General features: G+C 34.1%; 3 protein-coding genes across 3 annotated transcripts; 2 read left to right on the plus strand and 1 right to left on the minus strand.

Annotated features, from left to right (window-relative positions):
• Positions 1 to 4,136: 4,136 nt before the first annotated feature.
• LOC106363207 lies at positions 4,137 to 4,640 on the plus strand. The gene has a single exon (XM_013802994.1). It carries the CDS (start codon positions 4,137 to 4,139, stop codon positions 4,638 to 4,640), a length of 504 nt encoding a protein of 167 aa, XP_013658448.1.
• A 226-nt stretch (positions 4,641 to 4,866) lies between these two features.
• On the minus strand, positions 4,867 to 13,120 carry LOC106367298 (ABC transporter B family member 14). The gene is made up of 9 exons (XM_013807039.3): positions 12,684 to 13,120; positions 12,542 to 12,596; positions 12,294 to 12,469; positions 11,778 to 11,978; positions 11,221 to 11,480; positions 10,600 to 11,140; positions 6,700 to 7,474; positions 6,335 to 6,576; positions 4,867 to 6,224 (listed from the first exon to the last, which is right to left on the minus strand). Exons 1-9 carry the CDS (start codon positions 12,924 to 12,926, stop codon positions 5,019 to 5,021), a joined length of 3,699 nt encoding a protein of 1,232 aa, XP_013662493.2. The 5' UTR covers positions 12,927 to 13,120; the 3' UTR covers positions 4,867 to 5,018.
• A 268-nt stretch (positions 13,121 to 13,388) lies between these two features.
• On the plus strand, positions 13,389 to 21,351 carry LOC106363208 (putative pentatricopeptide repeat-containing protein At1g43010). The gene is made up of 2 exons (XM_013802995.3): positions 13,389 to 17,463; positions 18,600 to 21,351. The coding sequence occupies exons 1-2, from the start codon at positions 17,185 to 17,187 to the stop codon at positions 19,542 to 19,544; spliced, it is 1,224 nt and encodes a 407-aa protein (XP_013658449.2). The 5' UTR covers positions 13,389 to 17,184; the 3' UTR covers positions 19,545 to 21,351.
• The last annotated feature ends 1,654 nt before the right edge of the window (positions 21,352 to 23,005 follow it).

The following is a 23,005-nucleotide window of genomic DNA, read 5'->3' on the forward strand; positions in this document are numbered from 1 at the left end:
TAATCGGTGTGCAAATTTTTTTAAATCCAATACAGTAGAGAGGGAGTATCAGAAGAGATAATATTAATGAGGTGTGGGCAACTATACCATAAATGATTCCTTACATAATCAATGTGGACCTGCTGACTTTGTGTATCGTTTGTTCGTCTCCTCTGATCCAGGGCATTAACTTTCTATTCAAGGAACGACATCTTTGATTGTAGTAGCTGCAACCCACGTCCACCAAATAAGGTCAACTCTCATAGCATGTGTCTTTTCCTTTTCTTAAATGCGTTATTTCTCCCTTTAATAGATTGTATTGTTTTTTTTTGACATGAGAGATAACACCTTGTTTGATGGTTGCCCAGTGATGCCTGAAGAATCCTGCATTCATTCCATTCAAGCCTGGCGATTTGTCAGGGTTAATGGCGTGAGCAGCATCCTCTATCTCCTTTTCTGTAACTTCTTTTTTTTTTTGAATGAATATAAAATTTTATTCAATCAAACTGTACTACATTTAATGCAAATGTTTTCTCTGACTATAAAGAATCAAAGAATTTGAGACTAAAAGGAATCCTCATCACTCTTCTTGTGCTGCAAACCAAGCAATCAAACCTCCTTCAAAAAAAAAAAAAAGATCCTGTTATGACTTCTTCTTTGATTGGTCTTTGAGTGAAAGAATATGGTATTTCGCTCCTGCTTGAAGCCACTGAATTCTACTTTTTGTTCTCCAATATTCTTCTTCAAGTCGATACTGCAAACTCAACTCAGTCTTTGACATATTAATATAAGCATAGTCAATATTTAAAAGACTGGTAAGCTTGTTCAATTTGTTCTTTCAACTGATTGATTTTCTTTTACGTGTTTCTTGGGTTCTGACTTCTCCATCTAGAAAGGGCTTTTCTACAATTTTCTAAGACTCTATAAAAAAGATGCGGAGGTAATTAGCACAGTCGTCTTGCCACACTTCCTGTATTATCCTCCTAAACTCAGGTTCAAACCTCCACCTATTATCATATATCTAAACTGCTTCTTTCTGTTACACTTGATACTTTCAGTATCTACAAGCAGTGGCTTATGATCTGAGCCTATCCAAGGGAGCAATTTAACATGTGCAGTAGGATATAGGTCTAACCACTCACAATTTGCCATAGCTCTATCAATTCTTGTTCTAATATTGTATTTGGACCTATTCACATTCCAAGTATAAAAACCCCCTATGGATTTTAAGTCATGAACCCCTGTTACCGATCGAGATCATTGTTCTAAAAAGAGAAAAAGATACCTCAGACCTTTGGACACCCCCATCCTTTTCCTTGTTATCCTTGATGTCATTAAAATCTCCAAGCATCAGTCTTGGACGGTTCTGATACAAATTAATCTTTCCCACAATTCATTTCTGTACTTTAAGACAGGGTGTCCGTATATATATGTCAATCAGAAAACATTACAAACTTCTTCTGTATACATATCAGTGGCATTCAAAGTAGGATTACCGAAAAACCTAACCTTGACCCCGTCATTCCACATTATAACTAACCCACCAGTAGTTCCTTTAGCGGAAACTACGTACGAAAGAGTGCTCTTCAACCACCTTATGTACAAATCTATCCATATTTTTCGTTTCAACCAGAAACATCATATCAGGCTTATATTTCTTTCTGATATCTTTAAGATGAGGAATTGTCAGAGTGCTTCCCAACCCCTGACAATTCCAGTGCAAAATCTTCATATTGATTGGGCTTTTTGAACTAAATTTTAATAAGAAACTAATCTGATGGAAGCAAGTTTCTTTTTAATCTGCTACTGAGCTTCAGATTCGATGAAAATACAGAAAGTTACTTGATCCTTATACAAACGGCGAAGAACGCGAAGGAGAGTCGCCCAAAGCAAAGTGATAGTGGCGAAGATTAAATCACCTAACTGTGAATTGAAGATCAATCGAACGGGATGAGATGATCGCTCAAGCAGGGAACTTTCGCGAACATCAGCAGAAGATAACTTGCAATTTAAAAATAAAATTTTATCATTTTCTCCAGTTATAAAATTTTGGTTGTGTGTTATGTAATAGTATGTGGTTGATTCTCCAAATACTATGAAAGATTATAGACCAATAAGCCTTTCAAATGTAGCTTACAAAATAATTTCAAAAATCTTAGCAGAGAGGTCGAAACCTTGGTTGAGCATAGTAATAACAGAGAATCAATCGGCTTTCATCGTGGGCAGGTTGATCACAGATAATGTGCTTATAGCACATGAGCTGATGCATACAAAAAAATTGAAAATAAAATATTAGCCCTTAAGTTAGACATCTCAAAAGCATTTGATAAAGTTGAATGGGGATTTATTATTACAGTGATGAATCATATGGGTTTCTCTGAAACTTGGTGCAAATGGAGTCATACGTGCATGTCAACTTTTACGTATTCAGTTCTGGTAAATGGGGAACCCTTAAAGTCCATCACACCCTCAAAAGGAATAAGACAAGGTGATCCTATATCACCTTATTTTTATATTATATGTACTGAGGGTTATCTGCTTTGCTCAAGAACATTATTAGACTGCAACATCTCCATGGATACAAAGCATCGAGAGGAGGTCCACCAATATCCCATTTATTCTTTGCTGATGATTCGTTGGTGTTTTGTAGAGCAACGGAGGAGGAATGCCAGACTTTAATGAATACGTTTATGGAGTATCAACGGGCTTCTGGACAAGCAGTCAACTTTGCCGCCATTACATTTGCTAAAGGTATTCCTCAAATCACTCAAGAAATTCTAATTAGGATGACATGAATAAAAAAGATAGGTGGTTTTGGGAAATATCTGGGACTCCCCGAAAAAATAGGAAAAAGAAGAAAAGATGCTTTTGATTATATTAAACAAAGAATTAAAAACAAGCTTGATAGCTGATATAATAGGTTCTTATCACCAGCAGGAAGGGAAGACTTATTGAAAGCAGTAATCACAGCTTTGCCAACGTATACAATGACCTGTTTTCTTCTCCCAAAAGGATTAATAAAAGAGATCACAGCTAGTATATATGAGGAAGTTTTGGTGGTCAGGGCAGAAGGACATGCAAAAAATATCTTGGATTAGCTGGAAAAAAATACTGCCTCCAAACATGAGGGTGGATTAGGGATCAGAGCTATGGAGATGTTTAATCTGGCACTGCTAGCTAAACAGGGCCGGAGAATCCTAAAAAAATCCATCTTCTTTGTTAGCGAGAGTGTTGAAAGCAAAATACTTTAGACACACATATTTTCTGCAGGCTCCTACTACAAAACAGCAAGTTATGCATGGCGGAGCATTCTGCAAACGAGAATCATTCTATCGGCAGGGAGTTAAATGGCTAGTGGGTGACGGTATGAAGATAAGAGTATGAGAAGATAGATGGGTCCACACACAGCCAGCCACTCAGCTCAAGGAGAAGGAGGAGCCAATTCCCAAACTTAAGGGTTCAAGACTTAATATTCCAAGGAACCAGGGTATGGAATGAGCAACTTGTTAATAGTATTATCAGGCAAGAGGATGCAAGATATACTCTGAATATAAGACTAAGCTCAACAATGTCTCAGGTTACTCCAATATGGAACTACACAAATACTGGCGAGTATAATGTCAAGTCAGGTTACCATCTATGCAAGCAAATACTGAACCAATAGACATCAGAGCAGCAAGACAACATAGGTATTTCGGAGGACTTGAAGAGAAGCTGCTCTAGTATATGGACACTGTCCTTACCGCCAAAAATTAAAACCTTTTGGTGGAAAATACTACATGATGGTTTACCTGTGGCTGAAAATTTGAGGAAAAGGAACATAAAAGTAGACAATATTTGCCATGTCTGTGGAGAAAATCCTGAAACACAAACTCACATGCTTTTCCAATGCAGAGTGGCAAAAGAAATTTGGTCTTTGAGTCCAACAAACTTTGGTAAGGAGAAGGAAGTGCAATCAGACTGTCAACAAAACGTTAAGGAGCTCATTTCTTTGGTGAAAAAAGATAAAAGCATCTTAACTTCTATATAGGATGGAGACTGTGGAAGAAACAATCTAATATTTCAACAAAGAAGGGAGCACATTGTCAAAGTGATTCATGATGCGATCAGAGACTTAAACCAATGGGAAGAAGCGATCACTAAGGTGAACTCGGAAGATGGGGAAGAAGGGAGAAAGAAGAGACAAGCATATGAATATCAAGAGAATGTCCCAGCAAAGTACTCAATATTACTGTCTTGTTGACGCTTCTTGGAAAAACGATAAGGAGGTTGCAGGTGTTGGTTGGTCCTTACATAGTATACAAGGCAGCCGACAACTACAAGGATCCTCATCTATAAGGCCAACAAATACTCCAAGAGAAGCGGAAGCGGAAGCTTTGCGCATGGCAGTACGACAATTGCGAGCACTTGCCTATAAAAATGTTCACTTCAAAAGCGACTGTAAGTCCCTAATGGATGAGTTGGCTCAGCACACCAATGCAGCAAGCATCGTCAAGGTCCGTAACACGGAGAACACCTCCATGATACAGGACATTCTGAATGCTTCAAAAGGAAACGGCTTTACCTTTTCTTATGTAGCTAGATGTAATCTGATGTTGGTAGATGAATTAGCTAAAAAGGCTCGAGGTACTAATCAAAACTATGTAATAAGTTGGCGTTGATATAATAAATAGGTTGACAAAAAAAAAGCATTGTTTTTTTTACTGATAGATTGTATTTTATTGGCCTCTAATTTATGAAATACATGTTTGCCTTTATATATGGTACCGACATCAGATAAAGATAAGCTATGAAATAAGTATCAGTGCAATGTGATAACTTAAGAGTTCTATATGCGATAAAATTAATTTAGTGTGCTAAATTAGATGCATATATAACAATCAAGCATGTTGTGTAAATACGTGTGTATTGATTAAAAAATTCAAATAGACGTCCGTAAAATGTATTAACTAAACTATGTGATAATTTAGCCGTATCAACGAGAAAGCTAGATGCATGTCCCATGCTGTGCCAGTAATTCCTTGTTTTCAGTTTTCACTTTACACCACTTCTTGAAGACTCGTCAATTTCTTATAAAATCCATCCGACTTAGAAACAAGCTCTCTGTGACTTCCCTTCTCCACAACTCTTCCTTTGTGCAACACAGCGATCTTGTCTGCTTTTCTTATGGTTGAGAGCCTATGAGCCACCAGCACCGTGGTTCGTCCCTTCATAAGCTTGTCAAGCGCCTCTTGGACAAGTTTCTCCGAGGTCGTGTCCAAAGCACTCGTTGCCTCATCAAGGAGAAGCACTGAAGGATCCTTTAGAACCGCCCTAGCGATAGCCACTCTTTGTTTCTGACCACCTGATAGCTGCACTCCCTTTTCACCCACGTGCGTCTTGTACCCTTCGTCCATCCTGCTTATGAACTCGTGCGCGTTCGCAGCTTTCGCGGCTTCGATTATCTCTGCCTCCGACGCGTTCTCGTTCCCGTACTTGATGTTCTCGTATATGGTCGTTGAAAACAAAGCTGGTTCTTGTTGGACTAACGCTAGCTTCTTCCGCAAGCTACGTAGGTTTAGGGTTTTTATGTCTTGCCCATCGATGCAGAGATTACCGTAGTTCACATCGTAGAATCTCATGATAAGACCAATCACCGTGCTCTTTCCTGAACCACTAGCTCCAACAACCGCAAGACTTTTCCCGGCTGAGACTTTTAGGTTTAGGTTTTGGAAAATGGGGATGTCAAGTCTTGCGGGATACGCAAAGCCCACGTTTCTAAACTCTATATCTCCTTTGATCTGAGTGACCAGCTTTGAGTTAGGCTGGTCTGGGTGTATCTCTGTCTCTCTATGTAAAACCCTAAAAACCGACCTGAGTGCTTGCGTGCCCTTCACGATATCTGGTGTCAAAGCAAGTGTTTCCGCTACGGAGTAAGCCGTGACAAGCAATACCATGAAAGATTTGATACTATCCGCAAAGTTCGTCTCCTCACGCTTAATCAAAACGGAGATGTACCAGAGACCAAGAGCATAGGAACAGAACGCGAGACACTGAGACAAACCGTATCCAAATCCAGAGATATGACCTCTTAGAAAGGCATTCTTGGTGGGTTTCCTTAGCTCACAAGCAAACTGCTCCGAGATTGTCTTTTCAGCACCAAAGGAAGCGACTGTTCTTATATTCTCAATAGCTTCACGCGCCACTGAAGTTGCTTTAGAGTAAGCCCTTGTATAATCTCCTCCGAAGCCTTTTAGAAACAATTGCTGCACCGTATAACACATATCAAGCTTTATTAGATTCAAGATTAAGGGAAGATACACAAGGAGGGTTTACTCTACAGCAACCTAAGTGGCGCCTGGAGCTATTGAGTTACCTCGGTGAGTGAAGCGGCAATGAGAAGAGGGAAACAAGCAGTCACAACAGCTGCGACACGCCAACTATAGAAGAAGGCAACTGCTAATGCTGTGAATGTGAGAGAGAGGTTTTGGACTATTGTTGAGAGGCGATCTGCTAGAGCACTCCTCACCAAAGTTGCATCAGCAGCTAAGATTGAAGTGAGTGAGCCAGTGTTGTTATCTTCCATATCGAACCAACCAACCTCATTCGAAAGAACCGCTGCAAATGTTGCAAGAAAAAATAAAACATTTAAGAATCAAATCAAGGAATTTTGGGGGGTCCAAAGCCATTGTTTCATTTTTGCTATGCTCTATAAAGGATGTATAAATAATATGTGCATACCTGAGAATAAGGATAAGCGAACCCTAGAAGTAAGACGCTCTCCCATAAGTGTGTAGAAATAATGTTGGAGGAGATAAATGAGAGGTGTTACAATTCCAACTCCAACGAAGACAATAGCTACCTTCTCGACATCGCGCTTAATCACACTCGGAAAAGGCGAATAAAATACGTTTAACACGTAAGCAATCCCCGTGGAGAACAATGCTGGCTGTGCTCCAGCAAGAACTGCACCAATTGAGCCAAGTAATGCATAGGACCACTCTGGAACATTTAGCTTTATAAGTTCCCATACCATAGAAGATGAGCTTAAAATTTCTTGATTTGAATCTTGTTCATTAGTCTTTTCTTGATCATCCCTAAAGCTTGAAGTCCTCCTTGAACTAGCAACCCTTCTTGAACTTAAAGATCCAGCCAGAGATTTACAAGATTCCAGCATAACGGATTGAGGATCTGGCTCTTGGCAATTCACAAGATTAGCGTAATCTCCTCCTCTTGATATCAGTTCTGTGTGGCTACCAGTTTCGATAACTTGACCATTTCTCAATACAAGAATCTTGTCAACATTTCTGATAGTTGATAATCTGTGTGCAATGACGATTGTTGTTCTTTTTTCCATAATATTGTCGAGTGCTTGCTGAACAATCTTTTCTGATTCAGCATCAAGTGCGCTTGTTGCTTCATCTAACAGTAATATTTTTGGGTTCCTTAGAACCGCCCGAGCAATGGCAATCCTCTGCTTCTGTCCTCCTGAGAGCTGAGTTCCTCCTTCTCCAACCTATCATAGTGGTGTGGCCAACCAGGAACTGGATATATGAAAGATGTGCTATGCGACTGGCTCTATATATATAATATGAGACTTTATTTTCATACGATTTATGATCATTTGTATCTTGCTTGAACAAAAAAAAAAATAAACTATTGATCAAAAAAATTTCAATGCGGAAATTTTACTATTTTTAGTAATTTATAGTCGTTTTACAAAATTCAAAATATAACATATAAGAAAAAAATTTAATTTTTATTATATGCTTAATGTGATTGTTTAATTTATTTAATAATATAAAATTAAACAAAAAAAGGAGTGGATACAAAAATTGTTATTAAATATGTATTATTCATAATCATTAATTTTCACATATAAGTTAATCATAGTAGGTAATTCCGTAACTTTTATTTATGGAAATAATTGGAAATATTCTTTTCTACACTACTAATCAATTTGATTGTTAAATTAATAAAAAAAGTATAATATATATTTATGTTGACCAAATTATTTTCCTAAGAATTCTAAGAATCATCCAAATGATGACACGTGTCTACGAAAACATGTTGTAATGCTCCAAGATTAATAATATATAGGGGAGTTTTCATTATTTATATGGTCATTACCTATATATACAGGTCAAAATTCGTTTTTATTATATACAAACTAAGTTAATACGGTTCAAAATTTTCAAAAATTTAGATAATATTATGAATTTTTTTAAAAATAAATTACACTGGAATAAGTTTTATCTCTAATATTTTTAAATTAAATATAATTCTCTATAAATTGATATTACATAAATATTCTTAATATAAGCGTTTAGAAAACTGTAATTTTACATAAATTATATTTAATAAATTTTAATTATTTTAAATTAATATATATATTTTTTTCATCAACGAAAGCAGACTCATAAAATTAATATTTCAAAACTTAAAATAATGTTGTTGTTTTTTAAAACCAACCTACGATTTATGAGTAGGCATTTTTATAATTATTGTTTTCCAGGTTATTTCATCGAATGTACAAAATATGTATCAAGTGACAACGGATTGAACAAATAGATTTTTTTTTATTTATGTTATTAAATAACAAACGGGTTATTAATTTTATATAAAAATAATCATCTTACGTTTATAGAGCGCGGATCAAAATCTAGTGATTCTTTAAATTAAAAGAAACTAGATGATAACCCGCGCACATGCGCGGAGTGAGTTTTCAATACTAATTTTTGTTCATTAAATGGTTTTAACATTTTGCAACAATACAATCTTTATCGATTGTAAAATGACGAATGCAAATGTTTGTCTCTTAAATGTAAAATCATTGTTGAAGAGTTAAAGTATTACAACTCATTTTAATTATTTTTAAGACTTCATATGCACAAAAGAAAATAAAGGTTTTGCAGCTGACACAAATCACAAAAACCAAATAGACAACATCGATTGTAAAATGATGAAGGAAAATTAGGTTTTCTGCTCTCGATTTGTTTACTATTGATTCTCTATAAGTGATTTTATTTTCTAACTCTATAAAACTGTGCTTTCATTCTCGTTTATGTTCTACTAATATGAATTTTGTTTCTTTTTTTTAAACTTCTTCTGGGATTGTGAGGATCAAATAACATATTAAAAATCACATATTTAAAAAATAATTTGTATACATAAAAATATATACATTAGAGTAAGCACATAAATCAAAACCAATACTTTTTGTTTATTTAAAATCATGTTTTGGTAAATAAATCAAAATAATCATTTTATTTACTTTATAATGGTATATAATTAAACTTTTGTGATATAGACACACACACATATATATATATATATATTTATATAGTATATTTTAATATAAATATTTATTATTGGCACTTACTACTCATATGATTTTATTAAGATTTGTATATTCGATGTAACAAAAATTTAAATCGTTAAGCACAAAATTTTTAGTTTGAGATTTATCAATAAAAATTTCAAAATTAAAATATTAATATCTCAATAATTTTTCAATGCGAATTTTGAAATTAACATATTTTTATATTGTATATAATTTAATTTAAATGATATTAATATATATATGTAATATGAATATATATTAATGAGACTTCATATTCATATGACTTATGATTACTTGTATCTTGCTTGACAAAAACAAGTTAAACCATTGATCCCAAAAATTTTAATGTGGGACTTTTACCATTTTTAGTAATTTATAGTCGTTTTAAAAAATTAAAATATAAGATATAAGAAAAAATCTATTTTTTTATTTTATCCTTAATGTAATTGTTTAATTTATTTTAATAATATAAATTTAAACAAAAAAAAGAAAGGATACAAAAATTGTTATCAAATATATATTATTCGTAATCATTAATTTTTGTGTATATATCTTAATCATAATAAGTAATTGCATAGCTTTTATTTTAAAAATGATACAAAAAATTGTTAATCATAGAATTAAAAAAAGGAGGATACAAAAATTGTTATCGAATATATATTATTCGTAATCATTAATTGTCATGTATATATGTTAAATCATATTAGGTAATTCTATAGCTTTTATTTAAGGAAAGAATTGATAATATTCATTTGTACACTAGTAATCAATTTGATAGTTAATTTAATAAAAAATATTTAATATATATTTATATGGACCAACTTATTTTTCTAAAGATTCTAAGAACGTGATGACACGTGTCTACGAAAATATGCTTCAAAATTAATATATAGGGGATGATAAAGAAAAATTGAAGGAATGAAAAAAAATTAGCCATTCCCAATTTCCCACGTCTTCATTTTGGTCACCATTCAGAACCATGTGAAAACATATGATAAACAAAAGAAGTAAAAGATACCAAGATTTAATATGGTTCACTCGTATTTATCCACAACTATATTTTATTATTAAATGAGGAATATATATATGTATATATATATATATATATATCCGGTCTAAGCTAAGCCAATACAAGTGTTTGAATTAATATCGTGGTCCATCCAAAAATGACCCTATATTTTTGGGTCAACGAGATCTCCAGCTCACTATACTACTAACGTGTCATACTAGATTTAAGGTATATCAACATGATGACTATGGAAAAAAAATTGATGACTATTCAAGTTCGAGTAGATTACCTGAGTACTGTAACCATCGGGTAATGATTTAATGAAATTATCTGCATTGGCTGCTTTAGCAGCTTCTATAATCTGATCCATATGTGCATCCTCTTTACCAAGAAGAATATTGGAAGCTATGGTCGTGGCGAATAATGCCGGTTCTTGACTCACCAAACCCATCTGCTTCCTCAACCATTTCAGCTTCAAGCTCTTGATGTCATTCCCATCTAAGAGAATCTCTCCGGACTTGGGTTCATAGAAACGTTGAACCAATGATATGATAGTGCTTTTCCCTGAACCACTAGGACCGACAAATGCAAAAGTCTTGCCTGAATTTATGGTGAAACTCAGATTCACAAAAACCATGTTTGGTCTGGAAGGATAAGCAAAAGACACTTGATGAAACTCAATATTTCCAGATACATTTTGCAAAGTTGTTCCGTTGTCTAATTTTTCAGAACCTTTAAGAGTGTTGTTTCCTATCATTCTGAATATATTTGCAGCAGCAACTCTGCCTTTAGAAATCGCGGATAAGCTAGGGGCGGCTTGACCCAAGGAGCTGTAAAATTGCAACTAATCGATCAATACTATGAAATGTCATGACATTTCAAGCAAAAAGTTCACGTTTTTTGGACTTACAATCCGCTGTAAATGACATTCAGGATCGTTGTGAAGGCTTTTGCACCGTTTGTTTTGCCGTGGCGTACAAGCAAACTAGCATACCAGAAAAGCAAAGCCCAAGCACAAAACAAGAGGCCATATGTTAATCCAACTCCTAAGCCTTTAGCAAGACCACTCCTTTTACCAAGCTTCAGAGCTTTCTTGAGAGATTTTGAGTAAGAATTTACAGCTTTTTTTTCTCCCACATATGCATACACAGTTCTGACCTGTGACAAAACCTGTAGATCCAAGTGTTCATAATGAAATATAAAAAAAAGAGATTTCGATCCATAGTTAAATCCACAATTTTTAGCATGTTTTTCTTTGGTTGATCTTTTTAGCATGTCAAACAAACTTTATTAGTTAACTAAAATCATAAACTTAACCACAAACGAAATGAGTTTTGCGTTGGTATTTACATTTTCTATATTAACATTCTTATAAAAGAACTTAAAATTATAGTCTTACAATGTGACTTTGTTTGTGAAAACGTTTTTCACATGTAAACGCAAACGCACGTATGAAGCAATGCTAACCTCTTCTGCTACTTTGCCTGCATCAGCATAAGCAGCTTCACTCTTCTTTGAGATGGTTGACATTATTACGGCATATCCTCCTCCTGCAATTGCTATCAATGGAACCACTGCTAATGTGAGCAGCGTTAGTTGCCATACTGACAAAAAACCGATCACAAATCCAGCGATGAACTGACATAGGTAACGCAAAACATGGCCAGTCTGATACAAAACAGAAAAAAATCATCAGTTACATTTGTTTGCCCTAATTAATTCATTCTCCTATTTTCATATAATATTTTTTGTGTGTTGCTTCGTTCATATTAAAAAAAATTAAAATTTAATTATAAATGTATTATTTCTGTAATATATTATTTATAATGATTTTAAACCAATAATAGATTAATTAAGAGTTTTGAAAATATACATTTCAAGATTACTAATTTAAAATGAAGAAGAAGTTAAAGATTATCTTTTTGAAGTCATTTTAAAAATAACTATCGTTCGTATATGGTGGGAATGTATTTGAGAAACTACCTTGTCGCCAATTGCATCTTGAACCAAGATGGTGTCACTTGAGATGTGGAAAATGAAATTTGAATCTCTAGCTTCTGTATCGAAGAAAGTAATGTCTTTTGCTAAAATTGATTTGAGATAATTTATACGCAGTCGTGCTGTTTGTCTTTCCCCTGTTTGCATCCAACAAGCAACTCCTGCCAATACAAGCACTCCAAATTTAAACATGAGAAAACAACTAAAACTCGGTAATATAGCTAGAAACCTACCCATCCAGGCTGATACCAAGTTGACAAACCCTAAGTAGACCAAGCACAGAGCATTCTGGAATAGAAAAATCACCAAAGTATTATGAACCATAATCAAGAAGAGACTACATAAACATCCACTAATAGCGGGTTTCTGAGAAACCTTTGAAACACGGGAGGATATGGCTGTAGAATCCGTAGAAAGATTGCCAAGGGAGTCTAACATTTTCCCGAAGAACACGAAGAAGAGAGGAAGCGTACCACCATGAACACACGTCCCGAAAGTACCTAGGAACATCAAAATGTAATCAACTCTATCTGCTGCGCTGAACAAACCCATCAGGGACACTGATTCTTTCTTCATCTTTTTCTTATCCTCCTTGTTTGCTTCCCTATCGTTCTGCATGTTTACCTTAAAGGATGTCTCTATACTCAGTGAACACAGAGATGTATTGGAAAGCGCAAAAGAGCAGAGAAGTATTTAGGGTGGTGGGTAACGTGGGTTGCTTGTGGGGAAAGGGAAGGTGAGGAGAATAAAATGATATAATGGGAACTAAAAAAGAAAAGAGCTATCTACTGAATCAGTCGTTCAAATTGTATTTAATGTAAAGAGTTAATATGGAACGGTAATCTATCCATCACTCGAACTGTATCCGACTGGAACGACTCATATAATTAATGCCAGACCCGTCGCTTGAGGCACATGAGACGTTTACTTTGATCATATGGCCAAGTTAACTTTCATAGGGACCACACATTTAAATAATAATAATATGGCGGCAACTACTTCCATAATTGGTATACATCCCAAGTTTAACACTTATAGCATGTCTCACCCTCAAGCTTTGTTTCTATTTTTATCGTTGTTTTTCATTTCAGAGATTAGCTGTGTTCTTTTTCATTGGTTTCTTAATATGGCATGTATTTTATCATTTGTCGTTAAAAGTTATATACTTATATGTATATATGTGTGTACGCGTGTAAAGGTAATTTGCTGTCTACAAAACAAAACGAGAATCAGAATTTAGTAAAGTGAACGTTTTCATTACGTTTAATAGTGTTAGAATCATGTAAAAAAAAGTCAATGTAAGAGCAGGGGCGGCTCAATAAATTTATGTACTTTTCAAAAGGAAAAAAATTGGACTTTCAAAACTTATATTTTACCTAATCATCTTGAACCAAATTGGACTTTTCAAAAGGAAAAAAAAAATTGAATCATGTAAGAGCAGGGGCGGCTAAAATTAATTTTATAATAAAATAATAAAAGTGTTTTGGTTCCTTACATTTATTTTTCTTAAAAACATGTAATTTTATATATAATAGGTATATATAAAAAAGTCGAGATCTCTAAATCTAATTATAAGAGCTTTTCCATCTGCAAATTCTGGAGAATTATCTAACGAGATAAACGTATAGAAAAATAAGTAAGATAGATGGCTGAGGTACTTTAAATACCTGTTTAGAAATTTTGATGACACATGTTTCACTTTTATTAGTAATATTTATCTAGCGCAAATAAATTTAAATACACATTAAGATATTAACTTTTTAGTTGTTTTTTTAACACCATAACTTTTTATCGTTAAGAACTTAAAACAAGCATGCCAACCGATTGGGTTGCTCTAAGACCATTTCCAATGGTGTTCTATAATTTTCTCTATATTTTACTATAAAATAAAATAACTCTATTATAAAGTTATATTTATTTCAATGATTAATTTTATAATAAAGTTATTTTATAATAGAGTAGAATATATAGAAATGTTGTTTTTATACTATATAATATTTAGAGTAAAAAATAACATTTTTTTATATTCTACTCTACTCTATTATGGAGTTAGACCGTTGAAACAAATATAACAGTATAATAAAGGTACTTTATGTTAAAGTAAAATATAGAAAAAATTATGGTATACAGTAGATGCCCTAACACAGAGGAAACAGTATTAAATACCGGGCGACTGCACTCATTATTTCCCCCATCCGTTCATACAATCCCAACAAGGTTAGAAAATATTGATTGATTTTATATGGTACATTACGATGGAATCTAGTTATTATTAGTCACGTGGTATTCTCTCTTTTTCTACATATTATTAATGATTAGACCATCATTGACCCCAGTCTCTTAACTGAGGTTCTTAACTTCGGGTAAGAAACGGTTATTACTTTTTCTTAAATTTTAACTAAGAAAAGTTAAGAACTGTCTCTTAAATAAGAGATATAAGAGCTGCATCTTAACTGAAAAGTGTAAAAAAAAAAACAAAAAAATATCAAAACATAAGTTAAGAATCCCGGCTAAGAGACCGGAGCTAAGTATGCCCTTATATGGTTTAGTATTTTTGGGGAACAATTAGCCATGTTAACAGAACTTCAGTGGATACACTAAACACTGTTAAACTTTTAGTTACTTAGAATTTTGATTTAAAATGGTGGATTTTTTTTTTTGATAAACCCTATCGGATGATCCGGTTGGCTTCGGGAAGAACACACTTAGTTCTATAGAGTAGACTAGCCCGAAAGCGTACCACACTGCCTGACCTGAATTTGGAATACCTTCCGACTAATACCAGGGGATGGACCAATCATTTGTTATGGTCCACCATGTAAACCATTTGGACCGAAGCCCAAGCCTAGACCGACCAAGTAATGATAATTTAGTTCTCAGAAAAATCGAATCCAGGACTGATGTGGATACACACCAAACTCCAAGATATTGCCACTAGGTTACCACCACTTGGTTAAAATGGTGGATCTTGTATGCACTTGAACGGTAGGATTTAAGGTGTTTAATTCGGTTGGTTGAATTTTTGTTCAGTTTTCAGCTTAGACAAATTTGACTACCCAATTAAAATCATATGTACTATAGTTTAGTTTGGATACCTGTAGTTTTTGGTTTGTTTGATTTTGAACAGAAAACTATAAGTATTATTTACTTTGAACGGGCAGGATTTAAGGTGTTTAATTCGGTTAGTTGAATTTTGGTTCAGTTTTCAATTTTCATCTTACACAATTTAACTACCAAATTAAAAACATATGTACTATAGTTTAGTTTGGATACCTTTAGGTTTTGGTTTGTTTGATTTTTAATAGAAAGCTATAACTATAATTATTTTTTAATAAAAAAATTATCTTTTTAATTATTATATTTTTGAAAATTTCTTTGTACACTATATTTATCATATAGTAAAATCTTTAAAATCATTCAATATTCTCTTTTCAATTCTATAAAATTAAGAATTTTACATGATTAATATTTAGTTATTTGGTTTCTGTTTTAAATTTTTAATTAAAAGATTTTTTAGATAACAACACAATATATATAGAAATTATCTTTTGAAAAACGTATATATAATAATTATCTTTTCTTTTAAAATATATTTATATTTTGGATAATTCTTATTATAATTAATTTTAATCACTTATCTAATATTTTTTTTTATTTTGTGACTAATATATATATTTTATTCATTAAATGTATAAACAATATTAACCACTCTAATTTTAACGTAAGCGCTCCAATTCGAAAAGTCACTTCGCAAAAAATATAATAGATTAGTGAATTTCAGTATATATAGTTAGAAATATAATTAACTAAATAAGATTTAGTCAAAGTTCATTGGACACATTTTATTTACTTTCTTGGGATATATTCCATAAGCGATTCATGGTTGAGCACTTCATATTTTTTTCAGTTCTCCTGAAAGGAAAAAAACCCTTAATAATTTTTTTAGCGTCTAACTAAGTCACCTTCACGCTTGTAGGCTTGTAGCACACATGTTACATAGAAAAGGACGCAGGAACAAAACACCCGAATAACATCTACTATGATTTATTCAAACCCTACCGCTTCGTCTGATATGCTCTCCTACTGGTGTAGCCTGGCTCTCTAATACATCACTCGCTTTGGATCTTCTAAGCATCTTCTGTCTTCATCTTTCTAGGGATTTTGCCCGTCTACCAAAGCTCTCCGCCTTGCATGTTCAGTGCCGTGCGAAGGGTTTTAGGGGCATAAGGCAAGTTTTAAAAATAAATTTATATACAATCATAAAGAAAAAAAAATTTAATACGATATATCACATTCTCGAAATACATAAGTTTAACACTTACAAGAATAAGTTTATTACGTAAATATGCTATATTATGTCCTATAAGAAAAAAGTATAAAGATTTAGAAATTGAGTTATTCGATTCTCGTGGAAAGCTTTTTTTAGAAATACGTTTAAGCAACTAAACTAGAAATTATTTTAAATTTTAGGACCCTAGAAAACGTAATATTATTCGGGGGCCTAAGGCGAATGCCTTTTTCAATACACTGTAGGCACGCCTCTGTGCATGTTGTCTCTCTCGACTGATCTGTCTAATAGGTTCAGATTATTTTCTTAATTTTGGATTGGCCTAGGCCCGTAGCTATTAACAGTGTATAGGCTGAATGCAACTCTACCCAATGGGCTTAACTCATTTTTATTCTCTTTATTTTAATAGAAGGTCCTTTCTCACAAAAGAAAAAAAAAACATCTCCCATATTTTACCGACTTGAGAGCTCTTTTCTTTCGCCGGGCCCAATGGGCTTAATCCTTGGCTCTTTTCTCACGTCAGACCCAAGCTCTCTATCACCAGATACGCCGCATCTCTCTCTCTGTCACTCTCAAAACGATTAGAGAATGATGCAAAACCTTGGACAATACTCAAAACGATTTCTCTCGTTCAGGAAAACACAGGCGATTATTCAGTTCACGCGTACCCTAACGTCGGCGAAGCTGAATGACACTTTACATAGTCGGGTCATGGCGGTGGAAAACAGGTTCCCGTTCCTATGGAGAGTTAAGGTCACACCTGTGCTGAACGAATGGCTGAAACAAGGCAATGAAATAAACCCTACGGATCTTAGAGCCGTCATCAAAGCTCTCTGCGAGTCTCAGCGATTCGACCACGCCCTCCAGGTCTCACTTACTTTCTCTCTTCTAGGCTTCTAACTCTTTGTTTTTTTTCTTTGGGTCTAATTCTAACTCTTACTTTACAGAACAATGCTGGTATGACACTTTAAAAAAAAAAAAAAATTATTCATAGTAACTTTCTTTATAATGTCCTAATTAAATACAACTAAAATTGTAGCATAAAATCTTAATGTTCTAAGAGCATCTCCAATGTATTACTCCAAATTTTACTCCAAAATGGTGTAACTCCAAAATGGTGTAACTCCAAAATGGAGTTGAATTTTACTCCAATGTATTACTCCATTTTTTACTGCAAACAAAAAGATTATTTTTTCATTTAGTTAATAATTGTTATTAGTACCTTCAACTTATAAAAAATTAACAATTAACCCAACTATTTTATGTTTACAAAATTTCTATAATAAAATATTTTATTTAAATTAAATATTTATCATTAAAAATACAACTAGATCAAGTTTGTTTGTGCATATATCAAGTTCAACAAGTACAAATGTTATCAATCAAAATTTTGACCCATAAAATTAAAAAACTCATTTATTCCGTTTGAATAATACTTCACCGCTTTTGGTAGTTTCGAAAACAATTTACCGAATTAATTATTAAATTACTTATTTACATTATATTATATTTATTTTATATTTTTATTCTTAGTTTTGACTTTTATAAGTTTATGCATATTTTCTGTAAACTATAAAGTAGTAATCTTTTGTGGAGTATTATATTTTTTTATGTTATTATGTTATTTTAAGTATGAAATAAAAACATTAAAAATCAAAAGGACCATTTCATAAATATAAAAAGTTCAACTCCAAAATGGAGTAATGGGTAGGTTTACTCCATAAATGGAGTAACCCTAACTATTACTCCATTTTGGAGTTGAATATGGAGTGGGGTTGGAGAAGATTTTACTCTATAATTGAGTTTGAAGTCAAAAATGGAGTAGGGTTAGAGATGCCCTAAGCTACCGGTTCTTTTACCTATTATGCCCCTGGCCTGTTACAAAATCTGTTTTTGGTGATAAATTTTTATAATGTCCTAATAAAATACAACTATTGTAGCATCAAATCTTAATGTTATAAGCTACTACCTACCTGTTACAAAGTCTGTTATTGGTGATGTAGGTCTCGGAGTGGATAACAAAACGAGGGGTTTTTGAGATAAGCACTGAAGATGTTGCATCTCGGCTTTATCTCATTGAGATTCATTCAGGGTTGAGTGAAGCAGAGAACTTCTTCAAAAGCATTCCTGAGAACATGAAAGACGACTTAGTCTACACCACTCTCTTAAGCTTCTACACAAAAGACAAGGAAACACGACACGAAGCCGAAGCCACTTACCAGAAAATGAGGGAGAATAATATGCTCTTCAAGCCTAACCCTTACTACAAGATGATCTCTCTATACGGCCTTCTTGGAGAAACAAATAAGGTCGACGAGATTCTGAGGCAGATGATAGAAAACGGAGTTCAGCATGACATAACTCTCACGTCCAATAACGTTTTGAAGGCTTACGCGAGTGTCCCTGATGTGGAGGCAATGGAGAAGTTTCTGAAAAGAATCGAATATGAAATGCCACCGTTTGCGTTGGCTTGGCAAACGGGGATAAGCATGGCGAGGGCTTACTTAAAATGTGGTTCAAATAGAAAAGCGATAGAGATGTTGCGTAGAACAGAACAAGTAGTTGATGCAAAGTCGAAAGACGTGGCGAACAAGGTGTTAATGGAGATGTATGGCGAGGCTGGAGCTAAACGAGATGAGGCCCGCCTCTATATCAGTCAGAATGCTAAGCAAAGACAGAGAAAGGGGGCGTGTCGATGTAAAGGAAGTGGCGGACGAAGCTCTCACCACCCGGGATATTACTATGGTGGCTGTGGTGGTGGATGTGGCAGTATACGTGGTGGTGGGGATGGTAGCCGCGCTGATGATAACGGTGGTGGTGATGATAGCCGCGCTGATGATGACGGTGGTGGTGATGGTACCCGCGCTGATGATAACGGTGGTGGTGTCGGTGCTGATAATGACGGTGACGGTGGTGGTGGTTGCGGTGGATGTGGTAGCTGGGATTGAGAGTAGAAAACCAAGTAGAGAGTCATTGGTCATGTTTTCGTTAAAATAATGGTTTACTTAATTACCGTCGAATGTTTTAATATATAATATGACTTAACCATATTACCAACATCGTGTTCTACATCTTGTCCAGCAACTTTAAGATATTTTTAATGCACCAATACGCAACATTTGGATTCAAATCCCAGAAGACTTATTATTTATGTATAGAGGTCTGAATAAAATCGTCAACAACTTCAATTCTCAAGTAGATGTTCATATTGTAAATACCATTGCTTTGAATCCCACTGAACTTTAGCAACCAAAATATTGGAGATGGGCTTCACTCCATCAATAGAACTTATTAAACAATGGATTCGGTATATCTAAAAGAATGGCAATGTTTTTAAAACCAGATCCGGTTACGGTTTAATATCTGGATTACAGTTTAATATGGTTGGAACGGGTTCAATTAGGTTCAACCAAATTCAACCAAATTCAATTTAATGATATTTTGTAAATAATATACATATTATTTACAAAAATCATATCAAATAAAATGTTTCAGTAACCAAATGTAATACAAAGTTATAAAATAATTTAATAGTTCAAATCTAAAATCAATAAAAAACACATTTAAACTTCATTCTCCAACCATCACTCCAAATATTCTTCATCTTTAAAAAAATCATGTAAAAAGCCCTTTTGTCAAAAAAAAAAAAATCATGTAAACTATGTTTTTATTTACTCGTGTAATGAGAAGAAAGAATAAGTACAATGCTTTGTTTTTATACAAATTTAGAATTTCATGAATGTTAATTAAAGTCTTCAACACAAGAGATCATGTAATAATATTTAAATAAAGTGAGAAGTAGACATAAATGATATCTTGGCATTGGCATGAAAATTTATGTTTGTGAATCTTGTAATTTGTGAGTTGCAAAGAAGGAAAAAAACGAGTTACGCCGTTGATTTATTAATTTCTTACAAAATTCATCCTTATTTAAAGAAGAAAATTTAATTATCCTATTAACAAAACTTTGGTTTACATACGAACCTCGGTTTGGCCATTTCATTGGATCGTCGGCTTTCAAGTTTTAAACGGTTTAATACATATTTTTAACTAGTTCAATTTTAACTGGGTTTTGCTATTAACTCAACCCGGACTGGTCTCCGGTTCGTGATTTACCCGGTCCGACCGCCGGTCCAAGTTTAAAAACACTGAAGAATGGAAATCACAAAAAAATCGGTCAAATCTTAGAAAAAGGAATTAGACCTTGAATTCAATCATATATAAATAAAGAAACTCCTCAAAGACTAAAAGGAAAGAGACTCATCTAGACACATCACCTAACATTTAAGCACCTCGCCAATCATCTACGTATATCGCCTATCATCTAGGCAGCATTCCACCAAGGCTGAAAGGAGAAGCCGAGTACAACTCACCTTGACAGGTTCGAGTTACTCGCTTAGTTGATCATCACAATTTAAGACGATTTCAACTCACCTTGACATGTACGAATAACTCGCCGAATTGAATGACTAAAAATATTTCTAAGTAAACTCGCCTTCATCTAGGCACAAAGACGGGTTCAACTCACCATTATAGGTACGATGTAACACCCCGACCCGAAAATATTCGTGAGCCTCCACGTCCACTCTTGGTTTGTGAGCTTCACTCTCATTTGACGTCCGGTGCGTTGTTGGAGAGATTCGGTAAACATGATATACTAACCCTGCAAAAACGATACCGTTCCTCGTTCCTTGTCCTCACTCACAAGGTACCATGATTAGCCAGCCTGCACCAGTTTCTTGATAGGTTACCCATCCTTTGATTTCTTCAACTTAAGCACGCTTAACTTTGGAGTTCTCTCCAGATGGTTAACCGAAAAGGTAAGTGCACTTTGTGTCATAGATAGCCAAATCAGTTCTTATAAGCCTTTTCCACCTATCTACCACCACAAACCCGGGGTACTACATTCACCCTCACTAAGAGAGTGGAACGTCCTCGTTGCACATATTGATTGTCACCTCCGATGTTGTGAGTCCACTCGACTAAACAGTCTCAACAGGTTTCAGCTCTGATAGCAATTATAAGGTCCGACCCCCCAATGTTCGTGAGCCCCCACGTCCTCTCTCGGCCCATGAGTCTCACCCTCATTTGACGTCTGGTGCGTTATCGAAAAGGCTCAGTAGACTTGATCTACTGACCCAGCAAACACGATATGGTCCATGTGCTTTGTCCTTACTTACACGGTACCAGGATTGACCAACCTGCAGCAGCTTCCTGATACGTCACCCATCATTTGTTTGCTCCAGCTCAACCACGCGTAACTCTAGAGTTATCTCTGGATGGTTAACCGAAAAGGTAAGTACATTTTGTATCATAGATAGCCAAATCAATTCTTATAAGCCATTTTCACTTAATCTACTACCACAAACCCAGGGTACTACATTACGACCTCTCACAAATTTTCAAGGGAATTGCGAGAGGTTTTGTCAAGGATCTTAGTCATGGGCATTTGTTCTCGGTATTGGTTCCAGATCAGTTCTTCGTTTTTTCGGTTCTTTGGTTCTAAATTTTAGGATATGTTCGAGTATTTATAAAATTCAATATGGTTCGGTTTCGGTTTCTTTGGTTCTCGGTTCGGATGAAAAATTTGGAAACCGGATCATGTCCAGAATATTTTTAGATTCTATTCGGTTACGATTTTTCGGTTAATACGGGTTAACAATTAGAAAATTTTGGATTTTTGGATTAAATATCTGATTTTTGGGGTTTCAAATAAAAATTTGGATAGTTCTGTTACTTTTAAATATTTCATTTAAAAATATTTTAGTAATTCGGGTTTTGGGTATTTCAGTTTATAAATAGTATTTTTAAATTATTTGATTATCTTAAAAGTAAATACAGTACAATTAATTTTTATAAGTATGTAAATTATATTATAGAAATTTAGGTTTATATTCGTTCTTGATTCGGTTCCAGTTCAGTTTTGATTCGGTTCCGTTTCGGTTCTAGTTTCTTGGTTGTAGAGATTTGTTCGAATAATCGGTAGGATCCAAACTCGAACTAAATCTTTTTTAGGTTCAGTTTCTGTTCTGAATAAATGTGTTCATGCTTATATCTTTGTGTTGGATTACACATTTAATTTTGACATATAATGCTTAACATGCACGTAGATAATATTTTGGAAAATTTAATCAACTACGGTTATGAACTCAAATCCTGACACATGACTAATGTTACGAAGTACTTAACATCAAAACCCTTCAAGTTCAATCTAAATATCAATATATCCATCAACTAATTAAACTAGATTCTTTCTCCGCGCGATGCGCGGAAAAGTGTGTTGATAGTCGATTTTAATAATAATAACTTCTAATGTTTTTGTTTGGATTGAAAGGAATGTATCTCCAAAACTAAGAAAATTCGAGTTTATCTTTTTTTCCCCTTTTATATTTCTCAATTAAAATATATG

Source organism: Brassica napus, chromosome A9 (genome assembly GCF_020379485.1).
Source record: "Brassica napus cultivar Da-Ae chromosome A9, Da-Ae, whole genome shotgun sequence".
NCBI classification, from domain to species: Eukaryota; Viridiplantae; Streptophyta; class Magnoliopsida; order Brassicales; family Brassicaceae; genus Brassica; species Brassica napus.